The sequence below is a fragment of the Poecilia reticulata genome, chromosome 21, assembly GCF_904066995.2.
Source record: "Poecilia reticulata chromosome 21, P_reticulata-male-v2, whole genome shotgun sequence".
Taxonomy (NCBI): Eukaryota; Metazoa; Chordata; class Actinopteri; order Cyprinodontiformes; family Poeciliidae; genus Poecilia; species Poecilia reticulata.
Genome location: NC_088850.1, coordinates 15,526,555 through 15,546,172, shown reverse-complemented (window position 1 = coordinate 15,546,172; position 19,618 = coordinate 15,526,555). Strand labels below are relative to the sequence as shown.

Here is a 19,618-nt window from a genome sequence, read left to right as displayed (position 1 = left end):
CTGGAATGGAACTAGAGATGAAAATTAGCCCCCTGACTATAATCTCACATATTTACAAGTCATCGATATACAATGTACCATCTTTAAAAATAAACTTGAATTTCCAGCTGCCATTGGGAGAGAATCCAATTGATGTCATGTTTTATTTACATGAAACAACCAAAATAGATTTTTTTTTAAAATTTCCGATCCAAGTTTTGAATGAAATAAAACTAATGAATAAATAACCACTTCTTGATGAAGATCTGAAACAGAGTTCCTTAAGTTGCCTTGATCAGATATTAATACTTATTGAACTTTGAAAATGCGAGCGCAAATAATCCTAGCAGAAGTTGTGGTAATGAATTACTTCAAGTTTATTTACAGGCAGTCATGGTGGTAATTTAAAAGGCAGCTAATACATTTTTAGAAAACAAATCACCAAAACATCATACATTACAGAAAGTGACAGTGTAAACTTTACAGACAAATCGAAAAAGGTCATCACATTTTTAACTCTCCATGATTTTGTAGAAGTGAACCGTTTGGGAAGTTAGACATTGCAGTGCGGATATTACAGATATTATGTGACAATGTTAGAAACTGTTAGATAAAGCTGCTACTAAAAGCACAATATGTGCAAAAAAAAGATAAAATTTATATTTTCTTTTCCCAGATAAAAAGGTTTGCAAGTACACAGAACCTGACATTAGTGGTAAGGCAAAAAGGCTCAAAATCAATTATGTGCAAATGTATCACTGCATAAGCCCACTTTAAAAATAAGTTGTTTCTTAATATCTGTGCAGTTTTATTGATTGAATCATATTAACACGTTGAAACACTCACAAATTAAAAAGGTTTCTTCGTACACATCTTTACTCGTATGTCTTCACTGCATGCCTCTGAAAATCTAAGACATGATATTGAATCCTTTTGATCATTTTAAGAATACCTAAAAAAACAAAAACAAAGAAAAACAACAAAAAAGTGTAGCTTTTTCACCTTGCTCAGGGTTAGACCTCCTAAAATACATAATTCCCTTTAGAAACCTTCCTGGACAAATGCTATCATACAAGATTCAATGAAGTGGTCATGAACTTTAATAGAATGGGTAAAGAAAAAATAAGTACAATATTCTCTACTTAACCAAAAGCCTAAAATAATTTATCTGATGGATGTGGATTCGACTAATTATCACATTATTGCACGGCACCATGTTTTACATCTAATTAAAGCAAAAAACGTTAAAGCCAACCGATAAATCACAGTATGGAAATAGGAAGAATTTCTCCACCAGTGGAAAAAAGTCTTTCAAAAAGTGGTTTCTGTTTAGTGCCCTTGCTAAAGTATACACACCCCTTAAAGTTATTTATGCTTTAATAACATTACAACCACAGACCTAAATGTATTTTACAAGAATCTCACGTGATAGACCAACACAAAGTGAAATGTTATTGTGAAGCGAAAGAAAACGGATCCATGTTTTGCAAATGACAAAATGCAGTTATATTTAGTCCCCTTTACTCTGATACCCTTAAATAAACCCAGAGTAACCATCTGTTCTGTGAAACATTATGGAGCAAACAGCATTTTGCAGACCAAGGGTCAGGTACAACGCTGTGGGGAAGAACGGTTATAAAACATTATCCCCAATTTTCAGCAGTCCGTAATGGATCCAACTCCCTTCCCGAAACAGAAAAAGTATGGCACGAGTGCAAACTGAAATAAATATAGCTGTACAATTCGACTTTTAATTTGTTTTAGATATTTTTAATCAAGATGAAACATCTGATTTTCTTTCCACTTCACAATCATGCACAACTTTTTGCTGGTTTATCACTTCAAGTCCTAGTAAAATACATTGTAGCTTTGGAAAGGCAGCTCTGGTAAAAATGTAGACGATTCTTTATAAAAAATCTCCCTGGGAATCATTACATTGCAAAAAAAACAACAACAAAAAAAAAAACAACAGTTTTTTCTGTAAAATGTTTCCCCACACGATAAACTGCAACTGAAACGCCTGCACTCTCTTATGGTTTCCGGAATCAAATAGTGCTTCGCTACAGATGAAGAATTCTCTCCCCCCCATTGCATCCGGATTCCCCAGAAACTCCAGAGAACCAGCTGCAGCGTTGTCTCAGAGGGGAAATTTAAAAGTAGGCCAGGACCCCGCAAGACAACGTCGCGGGCCAGAATTCATCGCTGTACTGCTTTGATGACCCACTCTGCTGCAGGATTCAGCTGGGAAAGATCTTTCATGTATGTTTCCCCGTCTAAGCATCTCTCCTCTTTAGAGGAAGGGGAGACAGAGAGAAATAATTAACAGATGGATTATCAGGAGCTGCAGTCACTGTAACTTTCATGTATAAAAGATAAGCGAATGAAAATTTAAACAGTTCAGTTATATAGCGCTGGGAGTTGAACTTACTGATGTTTCCACCAATCTCATAGAGACACAAATCTTCTTTTTTCACCAACACTGAGCTGGAAACAAAGGTGAAAAAGCAGAGAGTTACAGGCCAGTAGTCTACGTTTTATTGGAGCAAAGCGAATTGAGCGTAGGTGTAGACGTTACCTGTCTTGGCTTAGGAAGCGAGTTAGTACATCAGAAGCTTGCAAATCTTCTGTAAGTTGAATCGCCATGGATATTTTACTGAACTGTGGTGCTTGAACTCGAATAAATCCCTGAGTATTCTCCTGGAGAAAAACACAGATGTGGAGAGTTAGGGGTTCAAAACCATACATTTGACTTCACACATAAATTCAAGGTTATAATCCAAAACATCCGTCTCTGAAAGGAGAGCTTAGAAATAAATTACTTCTCCGTTTAATAAATTGTTACACTCTCCAAACAGCTGTTACTGTTACAAATCTGTTTCAAGGCCAGCCACTTCTCAGTATTGCACGAAAAGACGAAGCGCAAGCTGTGTAATTACTCTCTGCCAGTCAGATATCATGTCATATTGGAGATAAAAACAAGACTGTGAATCGGATGTGTTAACTGGCTGAAAAAGGTGGAGCAAAGGCTCGCAGTGCTCTGGAAATGATTGACGATTCGAAACTTTGCCTCAAAGCTTCAGTGAAATTCTACAACATCACCACTAGATGTCACTGTTCCTCATCAGACGAAGTATTGGACCTGCAGAAGGTAACCAGCAGGTATCAACTGTCGGGATTCTTATTTTGAACTTGGCTGTATTGTGTGTGAGCCCCATAAAACTTTAAATATTCCAGCATTATTAATTTACCATAATTTTTATCTCGCTTAATATAATGACCACACTTTTTTTTTGTGTGCGTTTGTTGTCAGCGTTATAAGCCATTATTGAAACTTATCAAAATGTTCCACTTTCTGCTTTCAAAATGCCAAATTTGTTCCGTTTCAACTTAGAAACAAGCTTCAAAAATGACAATTACGCAAGGTGACCACTTACTAGATATTGCTAAATATCTAGTAAATGGATTACTAAAAGCAGCTTATTCCAGAAATCCTCTCCTACCTCTGGGATAGCTTTATCAATTGGTCTGTCGGTGGTTATCTTCTTCAGCAGCTTCCGTACAGCTCTGTCCTTGTATAGTTTTCGCTGGCTTTCCATATTCTGTTGCCTGACCTGAGTCAAAATGAACTTTGGGATCTGAAGTAGATGGTAATAGAAAGATATAATTGTCTTTTAAAAGATGCTGTTTTTAGGAGTAATCAGGACACATTAACCTCCAATGCTGATTAGAGTCATGTTTAACATCTTCAGTTACCGTCCAAAGGAGATTTTGGTATCTTATGAGCAGCCGGACGATATTGGCTGTGCTGGTTGCCATGGAGAACTCCTGTTGCTCCGTCACCTTGGATCGAAAGCCTTTGAACATGAAGATATTGGGTGCCATGACAACAGAGACGTTGTTCAGAGTCATCTTGTTTTTGACCTGATGATTGATGACACGCTGGAAAAATTCCACCAGTGCCTGCAAAAGGAAATTTATTTAAAAAATTTAAAAAAAAGTCCTCTTGTTGAAGAAAGACACATGTGCGATGTTAATTTAAAGGGGAGTGTGTGACTAGCTTCATAGACTAAGACATGGAGTATAAACCTTCACCTCTGATAGGTTGATTATGTCTCCTGTACCTCCAGAAGTATAGGTTTATCAAGATTAATTAGCTGTATGGCATTTGAAATATTGTAAATTGCAAATACTTCAGTATGGGAATACCTTGTGTCATCTGGTAATTATATATATTGGTATGAAAAATCCCATGTCGGTGTTCCTCAAGGCTCCCTTACTAAATTATTACTAAATCTGTCAATTTTACAGTAATTTTCAGAATAAATAGTTGTTTTTATGTGTTCTAGAATCTACAGTAGAATCCCCTAATTACTTGTTTGTTTTAAACATGCTTTTTTCCCCCTTTATAAATGTTGCTTGTACTGTTGCATTGTTATCAATGCAAATCTCTTTATCTCAGTTTTTTCTGTATAGCGATTTGAGTTCCAAAGTGCATATATAGTGCTGTACAAATAAACTTACCTTCAAAGTATCCCGATTGGCCTCAGGCAACAAAAGCACCAGCAGGTTCAAGGCCTGAAGCTGCTGCTTCTTTGTGGGAAGCTCTTTCACAACACAAAGTACAACAGCGCGGTCAGACCTCACACCGTGTCACGTAAATCACGAAAACAGGCCTGATACATACTGTTGACTGCAATAAAAGCGTTGAGGTACTCCACAGTGAGCAGCGGATGAGGCAGCTCCCTGATGAACAGCTTCAACAGGCTCGCCGCATCGTGCTGCTTCACCTGCTTCCACTGAAACGTCCTGTCGTAGAAAGACGACTCGAGCTCCTGGCACAGTGACTGAATTTGGGTGAAGACACACCAGCAGGCGATGTGAATTCGGCTGAAATCTAGTGTAAACTAATCTAGAAATTTATAGAGCGTCCATGCAAGAAAATACCTTGACTCTAGTGGCTGCTCCAGGGATACGTAGCAAACCTTCAGTGTCTAACCCTTCCTCCTCTACATGACTAATGAGCTGAAAATAGATGAATGACATTACAGAACATCCACAAGAGTAAAGAAGTAAAAAATAAAAAAAAAAGTTTTATATCAAACAGTGAAAGCAATGAAAGCTACAATACACATTAGAGTGCAATTGTATTGTGGTTTCAATTCAATTCAGCTCAAAAATAACTTATTAATCCTAAAGAAAATTTAAAAAGATTTAAAACTTTACATTAAAATGAGTGTAATTAACATTTTCCTTCATCCATATCGTAACCTTTGAATGGGTCTAAGTGAGTGAATGAATGAATGAATGACAGGATGCTCACCCTCTGCAGAATAAGTGGCACTTTGGTCCCAGGATCCCGCCGGTGGTCTTGATCCAAAAGAGTTATCAGAGGAACACCAAAAAGGCCACTTTCTACACACGCGCGCACACACACACACACACACACGCACACACGCACACACACACACACACACACACACACACAGAGAGTGTGAACAAAATGTGTTTAAACACATTAATACACACTACAGGACCTTACAAAAGTTTTCACAACCCTTGAAACCCCCATATTTTCTTATGTTAGAATTGCAAAAATCTATATACTTTAATGGGGTTTGACACTAGCCATTTAGCACAGCAAGAATAGCAATAGTAAAAGGAGATCTACAAAGTATTGATCGACTCATTAGGTAAAATACAAAGACATTTTTTTTCTTTAAAACAACAATGTGTACTGTTTTCTGTCCACTTTACAATTACTCGCACATAGAATCCTAATATACAAAACTTTGCTGTTGAGAAATGAGAAATTTCCAGGAACACACGGTGCTTTTTATTTTTTTCGTTTTGGGCAACAATACCTTTGCTTTTCACTCTGCCAGGTTTATTGGCCTTGACATCTATTCCAGCTGTGTCAAACAGAGCAGTCATCTCTACCAGAACAAGTCTGCGCGCCTGAAAGATTGTGATAAAAACAAAAAAAACATACACACAAAACTATATCAGTCTGACATCTAAAAAAACCCTGATCTTTAATTGTGTGTCCATAGATCAACCTGTTACAGGGTTTTTACCTTTTTCATATCCAAAGGAGAAAGATCTCCCACTCTGGTCTGACCCGTTTTATCCCGAAGGAGCTTAAAGTTCTGAACCAAAACAAAAGCAATAAGATTAGGGCACAGAGTTTTCAGTGGCTGATAGAAAAATCTAAAAATAATAATAATACTGACTGCATTTAAACCTGTCACAAAGTCTCAACAACATTGTCTTCATGAATGAGTTTAATTGCAATACAAACATCAACCACCAGATGTCACTACAGTCAGTGAGGGCTCAGAATAACACAGACAACCTGGCTCTCTCTCTGCTGGTAATCAACATGACGTAAAGCAGAGATACGTTTTTATTTATTCTAACGTCATCTCTAAAAAAAAACACACACACAACGTAATTACTGTTAATGATTAACAACTACAGAATAAAAAACATGATCAATTTACGTGGGCGCTTAATGTGGTATGTATACATTCAAAGTTCAGGCTTTTAAACAAACGCTGACATGCTGAAAGCATAAGTATACCTGTAGATACGCCAAAGCCATTGTGTACAATTTTATGACTCACTGGAAGTTTGTCATCAGAGGAGTTGAGGCTGTTGTTGACCTTCAACCTCTGATTATTGTCCCGGTAAGAGAGTGCCTGCTCCGAAAACGCCACTTCCACATTCAGTTCCGTCTCAGTTTCTGCAGAAAAGTACGAAGAAATAAAATAATATGCCCAACAGGTGGCTCGGTTTGAATGTTTTTGTGCTGATGATCTGAAACCACGAGGCAGGGAGAAAAAAATGCTCAAGTGTCGTTTTATCTCCCTGCGTATTAGTCATTGCAGACGACAAAAAGGAAGTTAGAGGGGTCTGTTGACTTCCAACTACTGTGATAGAAAATTAACCCACATTTACAAGGAGTCGCATAGCTTCCAACCATTTACAGAAATGCTACGCTCACCTGTATTCGTGTCCTGTTTTTCAAACGTAAATCAGTATTTTGATCCGAGTCCAATCAGCTTCCCTAAACATTTCCTTTGATGCATCAGTTATTGATGGAACTTCCTCTAAAATTCAGCACAGACTTCTGCTACTGTCCTGCCTCAATTCCTGTTATATGTGATTACATTAAACAGAATCCTAAGGATTTTGTTCCTTTTGCACCGAGATTAAATCTCAGTTCCAAGGAAGACATTTATTTGGGCCCGGCTTCATAAAATCCATACTGAAGAATCCTGAATGGGTTTTATTCTAAAAGGATTGAGCTGCTCATACCAGCAGTAGTTGCATCTTTGTCACTTCCCTCTTCCAGTTTTGGAGGCTCTTCATTCTGTAACGGTGAGACAGTGCAGCGCAACACATTATATAACACAGAGCAACATACTACATATACCCAATTCAAAACTGCTTTATTTATTCTAAAAGGAAATTAAATGCAACTCATGCAGGTCCTGAATGATGCCATCTGTTGTTGGCAAGAACTGCTAATCCATCTCATTTGTTTTTGCCGCTTCTCTTTTGCACCGCTTGTATGTACGTGTATATTTGAGCCGAATCCATACACTTTTTCTGTATTACGAAATTACAAAGCTAAAACAAAACAACAAAAATCTGAAAATTGAAAAATGTCTACAAAAAGAACAAATTAACATACTAAATTAAAAAAAATGTGACTTTTTTAAAACTTTTTATTTTAAGGTTTCTAGCGTGTTTTTCATGCTGATGTGAGGTTCATCTCATCACCTTTTCAGGGGGTCTGAATATATCCCGAACATCAGGCAAGTGTTGGCGGTTGCGTCGCCGGAGCAGCGTCTGCTGATAAGACGACACGCGAAGCTGCACAGCGGCGGCCTGCGTTCTGGTGAGGGTGGACAGGAACACGGCGCTGTCTTCTTCCTGTCAACCAATAGGAACCAAAAATAGAGGAAGACATTTGCTCGTGCATTGTCCGGATTCTCAACGATCTGTGAATCTGTACGGGTTGTTTATCTGCTCACATGGTCCTCGGCTCCCAAGGAATCGTCAACCAGTCGTACTAGCCCCGCCTCTGTAAGCCACGCCTCCTCATGCTCTCCTTCTAAAGGAGGAGAAAAAGTCATTTTGAAATGGTTTCGGACCAAAAGGACGAAGAAGGAAGGAAAGAAAATGGGAAAGGTTATAAAATAGAAGGATTAATTTTCTACACTTAGTCTTCTTTTTCCAACCTATAAAAAATATTCTTTACATAAAATCTACTAAAATGGGCATAGTTTGTTCTTTTAGAAAACAGTCTAATTATATTACATGGAAAAGATTAATAACAAAGATAAGTGAACAAAGAAATCATACAGGAAAAAGCTTCCCGAGAACAACGGACTAGCAGGTTGAATATAACAGGAAAAAGACAGACAAATATTGAATTCCTAATGAGCAATGGCACAAAAACAGTCTGCATACGTCACAGCTGACTTTCACTTAGCCCTCAGCTTTAAAGCATGTTTCAGTAAATGTCTCCAATGAAACAAAATTATAACTCAAGGACAAAAATTGTAAACACTAAAAAGCAACAGTCATTTTGATGCATCATATGCATCAGTTTTGACAGCAAGTTCTGATTCAGCAACAAAGTTTCGCTAAAAGAAATACAAAATGTCAAACAAGCTTACTGCCACCATGTTTCCTAAGGCGGATAAAGGGCATTTTTCCAAGTTGCATCTCTAATATTCAGATCATGACAGAAAAACTAAAACTAAAAACACATGCCCCAACTACCAGTAGAAAAATATCTGCATATTCCTGAACATGTAGGAAAATAACGTTTTATTTACATCCCGTCAATAGAAACAGAATATCCCACCTTCAGGAGCTTTCTGCTGCTCCTCCTCTTGAGTTTCTCCTTCTCCTCCAGCCCTCCCATGTCCTTCCCCTGAACTCTTGATGTTCTCAATCTCCTTCCAGTAGTCGTCCATCTCCAGCTCATCCAGGGAGTCCTGCGGGAAGCGCAAACACTCAGAGTCAGGGATGTGAACATTTACAGCTTCGAGACGTCGTTCTCGTTTCCGTCCTCGGCTGAGGTTGTCTTCCTTGATATTTTCACACACGAAAAGCCCTCCAGGACCTGACGCAACAAGTTAACGGTAGAAAGGAAAAACAAAACAAAAAAAAAAAAAAACAACCACAGCCTGTCAGAACAAGCCTCAGGCAGTTTCTGCCAGAGTTCCCATCATTAAAACAAAAATATCTTTTTACGTAATCCCCCCCTAAATTTAATCACACTCATAATAACGCAAAAATTTCATTTTTAATTGAGCCATTTATCGCTTTGGATATTTAAAAATGGCTGGCTAATGAGCTGCCCAAAAATAAACTCCCATTCAAAAAGTTGCTTTGAGCAAACAGGAAACAAATAACGGAGCAAGTTAAACTGCAAGCAAGTATGATTGCTTCTGGAAGACCCACTGAGAAAAATGCTGAAAAACATTTGCACAATTGAGAACACGGACACAAACGTGTCAAAAGCAAGAAGAGAAATCACTTTGTTGGTCACACAGTTGACAAAACAGCTCCCAGTCGCCCCCTATTGAACAGGAGTGCGAAATCATAGCTTTATGAGCTGAACCATGGCATAGCTGCCCCAAAGTACATAATATAGGACTGTGAAACATTTAAACACAAAATGCATTAGAGATGTTGATATGACTTGCGATAGATGAAATTGACATTTCCAAATCCAGCATAAGCGAGAATAGATACAGGTTTATAGGTGAAACAGATAAAACAGAACAACTTTGTTGTAATATGTTCAGCCTTCCTGTTTTCTGTTCAAAGTCATTGCTCTCTCTTTCGTAGACTAAATTAGTCACAGATATGCCTCAACATGTAGGTTCGATGTAAAAAGCATTCTTCTCCTTTGTGCTCATCCCGACTTACTTTTTTAAACAACTGACTTAAAGATTTCTTCACTCAAGTATATATTTTACACCAAAAATATTGTTTCTCTGTATCGTGCACTGGCTTATATTCTACAAAAAGTTTAAATGGTAAATAACAAGCCATCCCATTACATTCCTTCACTTCTTACCTGAGAGAAGCTGCGCTGGCATGTGCGCTGTGGTCTGGGCTTGGAGTTGGGACTGTGCCTCGGACTGGAGGCCAGCTTAGGGCTGGAGGAAGGCTGAGACCCGGGATGAGCAGCAGAACCTGAACCTGATTCAGTGTTGCTGGCTCCTGTACCACCGGTGGCCAACGAAGGTCCATATCTATCTTCTTCTTGTTGTTGTTGTTGTTGTGTGCTTTGGTTATGCTCAAGACTGTAGTGGCCTGTTTTGCGACTGTTAATGAGACACAAACAGAAAAGAAGAAAAAATATATAACACGTATATAAATAGCTAAACTTCTTGCAAACATTCCAGCTGGAAATCATTTTTTGTTTCACTTGTAGCCGTGTACTTTGCACCATGTTTATTAGACACGATGAAAGACACATACGGATCATAAAAGTATTCCTTGGTTAGAAGCGTTGTGTTGTCTCAGAGCTGTTACTTTCAGGAATGTCTTCTTGGACTTGCAGTAAATCTGTGAGTGTGTGTCAAACAGAGGTGGGTTTGCCAAAGGTTGAAAGCACAAAAAAAAAAAACAACAAACAAGTAGAATTTTCGGCAACATCTGCCGGGGAGCAAAAATAGCACACCTTGTGCCCCTCCACCTTCGTTTCACTATAGATAAACACATAAATCTTGCTGAGGAGTACATTAATGTTGCTTAGCACAGACGAGACAGAGTGGCCTGCTAAGAATAACAGAGTTACTTCACTTACCAGGTGAAACCACCCAAGAACGACATTTAGCAAACAACTCAACGATGTTTGCACAGCTAAAAATAAAAAGGGATGCAAATACAATAGTAATGTTATGCTTACATATTTCAGATCAAACTAATTTGAATAAAAGTTAAAAATAACCCAGGTAAATATAAAAAGCCATCTCTAAATTATGATTTAGTTTATTAACAGCAAAAAACAAAAAAGCTATCTGGATCAACCTGTTCTTCTGTCGGGAACACAAATTGCCCTTTCCATAGGTTATAAATGAGTTACCGTACTATGTTGAAAGTCGAGTTAAATTTCATGAGCTACACTCATATCTGATTATTTCAAGGCCTATATTAAGAAATCAAGAAAAAGATCTCAAAAAGCAACACTTCCTGCACCATTACAGAGAAACTCAAGAACAAAGCCACTGGCATCTGCAAGACGTTATAAAAGGTATTTCTGACATATTGGGACTAAGGCAATCCATGCACAGAGTGGCGAACTTTAACAGTGGAGTGGCTGGTCTACAAAAATGACTCTGAAAGTGTATCAAGGACTCAGGAGGTTAAAGATCCCCTTATGATAACTTTTGGTAAAAATCCTCCATGGACTGACAAGACCAAAATGGACCACTTTTGAGAATTTAGTGCCCCTTTATTTCCGTCATAATCCTAATTCAGCATTTGATAAAAGGATCGCACTGATAGTAAAACATGAAGGTAGCTGTGTGGTTGTTTACAGGTGATTTGTTGAACCTGGATGACTTGTTGTAATTTACGGAACCATACAGTTTTGCATCTGGTAGAAAAACATATAGCCAGCCATTAGTTTGTGACCTCAAGCACAAGCAGAACAAGTTTGGGAAAGGCCTTGTCAAAGTGTGAACTTAAATCTGCTTACCTTAACCAGACTGTTTATGCTAAAAAAAAAAAATCATTGAATGTGACTTTATAAAAATTATTCTGCAAAGAGCATGGGGGTAAAATTCCTCCACTGTGATGTGTCACTCTGTCATTTATCCCAAATGCTTCATGTAATGACAGTTGTTGCTGCCAAGGGTAGAACAGCCAGTTATTAGGTGTAGGCAAGTTAACTTTTCACATCGGGTCAGTTTTTTCTTCCCCTCTGAAATAAAATCATAATTTGAAAACTACTTTTTGTGTGTTCTTAATTTATCTTTGTGCGACATAAAATGTTGTGTGACAAAAAAAGATGCACATATGTGAGGGGAGAAATACTTTTTTTTACAGAACTGTACACATCTTTTGTATGTAAAATGTATGTGTTTAGAATAATCTAACGTTAAAACATTTTGAAAAAAATCCTTTTCTGTCTGGTTTTATAATCTCGTCACCAATGGCAGCAAAGATTTTTAGTAACTTGTCTTGTTATTATATTCCCTGTTCATGCCCTGCAGTTGCAGCTGTTGCAGAGCATGTAACCCTCTGCGTGGCCTCTGTCATATTTCCGTCAACAGCTGCCGGACGCGGGTTTTCACCTGTCGTGTCCATCTATTTGCATATAATCGTCTAGTCAAACACGCCATCACAAACAGCCACACTCGTCATCCAAGTTGTTAAAAGGAAGATCCCGGGACACGTAAGCAACAGAAACTGGATGAATCAGTGAGACTCGGGTTACTACAAGTTACAGGAAAAACACTGGCAAGGTTTTCACTTTTAAAAATATATATATTTCGGACTGTAAGCACCGGTGTTTGAAAATAGCCCACACTGCACACAAGAGGTTTTATGTAGGAAAGAAACATTTTGTTGGAGTTATAAAAGTTCGTCGAGGTAATGCGTGAGAAGGACAGCATTGTGACTTGATGTACTGCATTAATTAACTTGGGATTACCAGCAGAGAGCATTAATCTGAAAAAGTTCAGAGTCAGGCCACATACCACAGCAGACCTTCCACCAAACTCTGTGTTTAACTTGCAATAAAACTCTTGACACTCGTCAGATTAAACCCTGAATCATCACCATTCCTTTCCGTTCACAGCTCCTTCATTTCAAAAATTTCTCCTTTTCTCCTCCTCCTCTTCTTATCTCCATCCACCCGCTGAGATTTAGTTGAGTTTATGTGAGCCGTGTCCTCCTCTGCGCTCCTAATTATGTAAACTCGCTCTGATCTGTGTGGCTCCAGCTGAAGTGCTTTAACTTGAGTGGAATTGCAAAAATGTTTCTGTTTTGCTGGTTTACTGCAGAATATTTGGTTTAAATCTAATCGACACACGCCAGCTCACTCGGACGCGAGTTAATCGTTTACATTCACCAGGCTTTAAAGGTACTGTGTTTAAATTATAAATCCAGCTTGCAAACTGACACGTCAGGCCGTGTTAGTTTCTCATTCATTAATTTGGCCATCACATGTGCAAGCTTTCAAAAGAGTAGAACAAAGTAACTAAGCTAACGGATCAAGAGACTCCTCGGCTGTTCACCTCAGAGTCTGCAGTTTGATTTCTACAACTTTTCTGTTGTTGACGAGCCGGGATTGAAAAAACTCTTACTGGCAGAGATTTAGACGAGTCTCTTGGAAGTTACAACGTTTCATTGGATGGCATAAAAGGGCAGAATAAAGTCAGGAAATAATGAGCAAGAATGATTCACCAACTCTGCCTCTTCCCGGACTGCATAAAGCATGCGTTTTATTGTGCAACAGATCTTAAAGTGTATCAACTGTAGCTCGAGCCAGCATGTGATAAATAGCAATAATGTTCCAAAAATAAGTAACAATAGTGGAAAAAAGAGATAGAAAGTGCGTAGCAGGTTTTTTTTTTTTTTTTTTTACAAGCTGCAAAGAAGGGAGTAGATTGCAAAACATCAAAACAATAAACTTTCTTGGAATAAAATTAAAAATATATATATTATGCTATGAACAGAAAGTTATTTCAATCCTATAGTTTGTCTTTATCTGAACTAAGTGACGCTACTGCAAATCAAATGAGATGATAGTAGATTTCATTACAGTCATTGACAAAGTGTCCATGACTGTAATACAAATGTGTTTGAACAAGCTTCCACAAGCGAAGAGTCGGCCGACGAAATAGTTGATAAGAGAGGGAAGATTCATTTGATTATATGGAAGTGGGTCGGCTATCTGAGATCTGATCAACGTCAGGCTTCAGCGTGCCGGAGAGTCATGCCAGCTAGAGGCGGGAATGCACCAAATCTGTTCCACCATCTGAAGCATTTCCACGCGACAGAATATGCAGAGTCAGAAGATGAAGCACCAGAAAAGTACAAACCGTGAGGAAGTCATTTTATTTAAAGCAGGAGAGGACATCATCTTGCTCTTCAGTATAAAATTAAAGACTATGCATCATTTTAAATGTTTTTGTTAGCTTTCAGCGTAAAAGACTATCATAAGAGGATAGCAGAGGTACGAGCATGGTTAGTCAAAAACAAACCCAAGGCTGACAAAAATAAAAACAAGCAAAACGTCCGATTCAATACAGACCATCCAAGCATTCTGATTGGACAAGTCTTTCCTACCTCAATGACCATTTAAGTTTCCCCCTGTTGGATAGAAAATATGAATTTAAACCGTGTTAAACCCAAGAGTTTCAAATGTTTAATGATTGTAACTTGGCAATCTATGAGAAAATGAAAGCTAGAATGCATGCAAGTCTTCCTTCTAGAAATAAGGTTATCGATACACTGGGTGCAATTTTTTATAAGTTTAAAGGTTTATTGTGATCACATTATGGTTACAGTTTGACACTTCCAAGAAGAGATTACCTAAAAAGGACAACGGAGCTGCAGCTGGATGTGCAGTTGCTCTAAACTTTGCACCTTCTCCATCCACACGCCTTTGATCAGCTAGATGGAGGGTGTAAGCAAGTCGCAGTGTCAGGGTGTGTGAGCGAGGGGGGAGCAGAGAGGAAACCCTTTCATCTAGCAAACAATAATTTCAACACTGGCGAGATGAACATAAGTTGGGATCTGAGGAAACGCCTCGCCCAGGCTGTTCAATGTCAATTATCAGTTTGCGTGAGTTCTTGGGTGAAGAGGTTTTTCCACCTGGCTTTTCTGTTACTGATCACTATTTTTCAGTTTTCTTTGACGCTTAAACCGACAAATGTAGATTAAGTTTCTTACTTTGATTTTATGTCACTGCGAGAAAAAATATTAAAAGTTTTGACTTGTCACTTGAGATGAACAAATATCGTCTGATGTTGCCATCGCCTTAATCTTTAACTCCTTCCATAGACTTTCCTTCACAATCAAGTCGAAACCTAAATCTGAAAGGGGTGTGAATAATATTGGGCTTAACCATAGCAAAGCGCTAACATTTAGCGATAAAAACACTCCTGTGAAAGTTGTTACCGAGGAACGAAAACTCAAAGTTTGCCGTTTTTCTGTACTAGGGAGGGGCTTAAAAATTATGACAACAATTATACGTCTCTATGAAAACCATTATAAGCAGTTTACAAGGTAGCTGTGACCATGTGATTTGATCAGACGTCACTAAGATTTAATTTTTGGAAGCAAAAATAAAGATCTAGCCTGTGAAAAGACACATCATGTCTACTGTTAGGTACAGCCTGTGATGCTATGAGCCTCTACAAATGCCCTGAGAATCTTGTTGGTGAATTTACAGATATGTTCATTCAGGGTGCTACTTTTAAACAGTAGCTAACAGGAAGGTTGAACTTATTAAAGTTGGTCTGTTTATGAACTTCCAGTTTCTGTACAAGCGGAGCCCTATCCTAACCCTAAAATGTGGCCATCTATTTCAAATCTGACTTAAGGAAAGGGTCTGCATTCTCAAAGGGAATCAAGTTATTAATGCTAACACTTCTAACTGCTAGCACAGAGTTTAAAACAACACTGCATTAACCAACATTGTGAAAAATAACAAGAAACCTGCAATTTCCAGGACATCAAATCTAAGACTTTTCAGGATCACTATTATTCAAATAAGTGAACATAAAAATAATTCAAGTTTTTTTCTTAAGTTTAATCATTAACATACTTAGTAACTTGATAAAGTTAAAATATAACTTAGTTGAGTATTCAAATCTGTTCCCTTTCAAGCCAAAGTTCAATAAATAAAACCCACACTATTCCAAATAAACAGAACATAAAAAGTCAGTTTTGATTTCATTTCCCTAAACAACCAACAATAAGTCAGTTTTACTTCACAATATAATCAAACCCTGACGTCTTAACCAGAACGAGGACCTGAAATTGATACCAACCAGTGGAAAATCCAAATAATAATAAAAAAGCAACAGAGTGAATAAATTTATGGCAAAACTAAATTAAATTCAACACCTTGGAAAGTCTGGGTAGATTTAAAACTCACAAAATAACCCCAACCCATTTAACCCCTTAGGCTATTATACACCTAAATTCAGATTGTTGATTGATAGCTTCTTACTCCTCGCCGTCACTAGTTTCAGAGTTATGCCTTGTTGGATGTGTTCGCCTACAAAGTTAAAATGATTCTTCATTGTTGTTGGTTAATCAGCAACCAATCGGTGTCAAGCATTATTTAAATGATAAAGTAATTTGCTTTTTTTTTTTTTGGTTACGAAACATCCTATGTCCATTTCAGTGGACACAGGGTCTAGGGTTTCTCAAATAGCCTTCGTGAATAACCATGTGATTGTACAGCTACAGTTTACTAGCAAATAATGGGAGAATTTAGAAAATTTATGAAGGGGATAAGTACTGCTTGTCCCCTTCCACAATGGCCTCAAAACTTAGCATGAGCATTCAGATCAACAGATGTCAGCTGGCGCATTTGAAGACAGAGCATGTCTCTGTCCATTCCTCATCCCCTGCCGACACAGCTACTGGCCTCAACGATGACCAAATGCCTCGATATACAATCTGCCCTTCAGATCGGATGAATCTGAAACACACAATTCATCCTTGTGTGACGGAAAACTCCCAACGTCCCTGACGGTTTACCATTCTTGATCATCTTACTTGACTCTATTTTATGCGTCTAACTTAATACTTGATTGAGCTTAAATTAGCCCTTTTAAGTCAGACAAATAGACTTTGGAAACTCTGGAGGAAAAACAAAACCTCTCTGCCCAATTTCCACACTTCCTTCCATTTAAAAGGACAAAGACAACACCGTGCAAGACTCCGAGCAGACACGTAACCCAAGGCTCCGTAGGTAGGATGTCTAGCTGGTGCGAGGCCAGAAGCTTACGGTCTGTTTGTTTTACGTTTCCTGACTTGAGGGGAACAATGGCCTCCAAACTTAGCCTCCCACAGGTCAGCCTAGACGGGACTCACACACTCTGCTGACCGAGGTGAGACAAAGGAAGTCTGTAATGTGACGCTTTTCTTTTTAGCGAGGCAAGCAAGCCATCTGGAACACACGCATCTCCATTTTATCTACCGCACACTCACAGTGGTTGATGCATCAACATAAACCAAAAGGGTAGTGGTTTTCTAATCTTTACCGCATCACAGATTGTTCCGCTGATGCGTCATCTTCACATCTTGCACGAGGACGAACAGATGAGGATATTGTAAAAAAAAAAATTAGGACTCAAATTGTATGTGACTATTTGAGCAACGTCCTAAAATTAAGGTCGTCGCAAGAATAATTGATTCACAATTTTGAATCAGCAAGTCTGAACTGAAAGTTTGTGATTTTTTTAATTTAATAGAGGGTGAAGAGGAGTTTAAATGTACTGACAACGTTTTTATTTCAAGGTCACACTGAATTAGTTAAATCGACAGAAAAGGCCTACAGAATAAATAGGAAGAGAAATATTCCAGCCAGCTATGAAGGAAGACACTTCAGCACTCTTTCCTTCCTTTTTGGGTGATGAAATGTTTAGTATAGTCAGTATGCTTAGTCATCTCTTTCCTCTTAGCAGTGCAATATTCTCTCTATTTCAAGCATCCTGTTTTGGAACTGTGGCAAAGTTTTTATCTCCCTTTAAATTCTTCACAATAAAAGCCTTGCCATGGATTTTCAATGGAATGAAGTGAGAACTTTGACTGGGACATTCTAACACAAATGCTTCGGTTTAACGAATGCCATTGTAACTCTGGCTCTAATAGGTTGCCCTCCAGGATTACCCCATATTTAGCTTCATCCATATGTCTTCCTATCAAACCTCTTCTGGTTCTTGTCTGTGCTGAAGGAAAAACACCCCACAGCATGACGCCAACACCATGTGGTCAAGATGATGTGTAGTTTTCAGCCACGTACATATAGAGTTTTGCCAGAAAGTTCAAAGTTTGTTTTATAAGACAAACTTTCCCCCATGTATGCCTTTTTCCCTAGAAGGCACCTAGTAAACTTTAAATGGAACTTCTTGACACTTTTATCACTCCATAAAAAGCAGTGACCAGCTTAGTGTCACACTTTGTTTTCATAGATGATCTATGAGGTCTTAACATAAATGCAAAAGTCGGCCTACTGTTTCACGATTATGCACTACTTTGTGTTGGCTTAATAAATAAAACATGGGAGTAAGTGTGGAAAAAAACAAAAATATATAGTTTGCACCGTTTTGAAATAAGTCATGGCTAAAAGAAGACCCACAGTTAGATAAATGACAAAGAATGTTTTTTGTTTAAATGATTTTTATGAAAGTCTTAAAATTCCTAGTCACTACAGAAATGCTGGTTTACACCGTTTTCTTTTAATATGAGGGCACCAACGTTTCCTTCAGCTAATGTTGGTTTTCATCTGTTTTTGTTTTTTTCTTCACAGAGACAGAAATAAATGACCATACCGCTCAAATCATCCATAAAGAATGAGTCTATAATTATGTCAAACTACACAACAATTAAATAGTAGAAAATTACACGACCATGGACTTAAGGAACAGTACAAATCTAATAATTAACCTTACACCTGCAGGTGTGTGTGGGAGCTCTCAATTAGCCACCTTTGTATAATCTAGAACTTGCAACAAAGTCAAGGTGAACCTGCTGATTAGAAATGAGGTAAAGGAAAAACATAAACCCGAGCCCAAGGGTGGAGCTGCGTGGTCCCAGGAGCTACAATAAAAAGTCCCCGCCTGTGGTGCAGCTTAGCGAGTTTACACACTGCTCTGCTCTGGCTGCTTTCTGCAGGATCCACTTCGCATGCCGAGAATTTTTAAACTTTCCTGCAATGTCAGCACATCCACGCCACTCAGGCTGCAAAGTGAGAAAAAGTGCGCCATCTCTCTGACCTTTGCCCACTTGCTCGTAAACACACAGGCACACGTAGCTTCAGCTCCCCACTGAAGAAATGAATTAAAGTGACAATACCAGGTCACATTTCCCACCTGTGCAAGTCGGACTCCCGGTTCGGTACCGGCGGACAGCTGGAAGTGGAATCACCACACAGTCCCGTTTGCGGTAGCAGCTCGGCGTTGCTGTGGTAACCCGTTAAAACCACTCCCTGAGACTGGTGCCGACTCATGTTTCTCCTCTTTTTCTTCTTCCGTCTGTCTCACACACGGCAGACATCCGATCTATAATCTATAGATGAGCTCCGCCTCCGCTTCTGAGTGTGTTTAAGGTCCTATCTGTGGAGGCTTTCCATTGCTGAACTTCTCTGTTACCGACTCATGCGGACTCAAAGCTCCGCTCCGCCCGGACCCTCGTCTCGTTTCCTCTGGTGTGTCCTCTCCCGGAGCGGAGGAGCAGGACTGGGGCTGGATTACACGCCGCTGACCGCAGATCAGGGATTGGCCGAATCAAGCAGGTCAACTTTCCATAGACAACACCGCCCCCTCCTGGTGTAAGAGAGTACTGACTATTTCCTGCTGGGAGAAGTCCGCGTCCCAGAGGCACGTATGCTGTGAACCCCAAAATTATTTGTACCCCTGGC

General features: G+C 38.8%; 1 protein-coding gene across 1 annotated transcript; it reads right to left on the bottom strand.

Moving 5' to 3' along the window:
* Window positions 1–332: 332 nt before the first annotated feature.
* Window positions 333–19,488, bottom strand: arhgap18 (Rho GTPase activating protein 18). Its single transcript, XM_008398432.3, has 18 exons — window positions 19,071–19,488; window positions 10,082–10,331; window positions 8,858–8,990; window positions 8,019–8,098; window positions 7,765–7,917; window positions 7,297–7,351; window positions 6,603–6,721; window positions 6,054–6,125; window positions 5,841–5,934; window positions 5,300–5,391; window positions 4,924–5,001; window positions 4,664–4,823; window positions 4,501–4,583; window positions 3,733–3,939; window positions 3,480–3,614; window positions 2,555–2,676; window positions 2,408–2,463; window positions 333–2,267 (listed from the first exon to the last, which is right to left on the bottom strand). The coding sequence occupies exons 1-18, from the start codon at window positions 19,205–19,207 to the stop codon at window positions 2,176–2,178; spliced, it is 2,118 nt and encodes a 705-aa protein (XP_008396654.1). The 5' UTR covers window positions 19,208–19,488; the 3' UTR covers window positions 333–2,175.
* Between the last annotated feature and the right edge of the window lie 130 nt (window positions 19,489–19,618).

Coding starts and splice junctions, on each gene's coding strand:
- arhgap18 (XM_008398432.3), bottom strand. CDS start 19,207: ATGAGTCGGCACCAGTCTCAGGGAGTGGTTTTAACGGGTTACCACAGC. Junction 7,918..8,018: donor CCTTGGGAGCCGAGGACCAT/GTGAGCAGATAA, acceptor ATTGGTTGACAG/GAAGAAGACAGCGCCGTGTT. Junction 2,464..2,554: donor CGCTTCCTAAGCCAAGACAG/GTAACGTCTACA, acceptor CTTTGTTTCCAG/CTCAGTGTTGGTGAAAAAAG.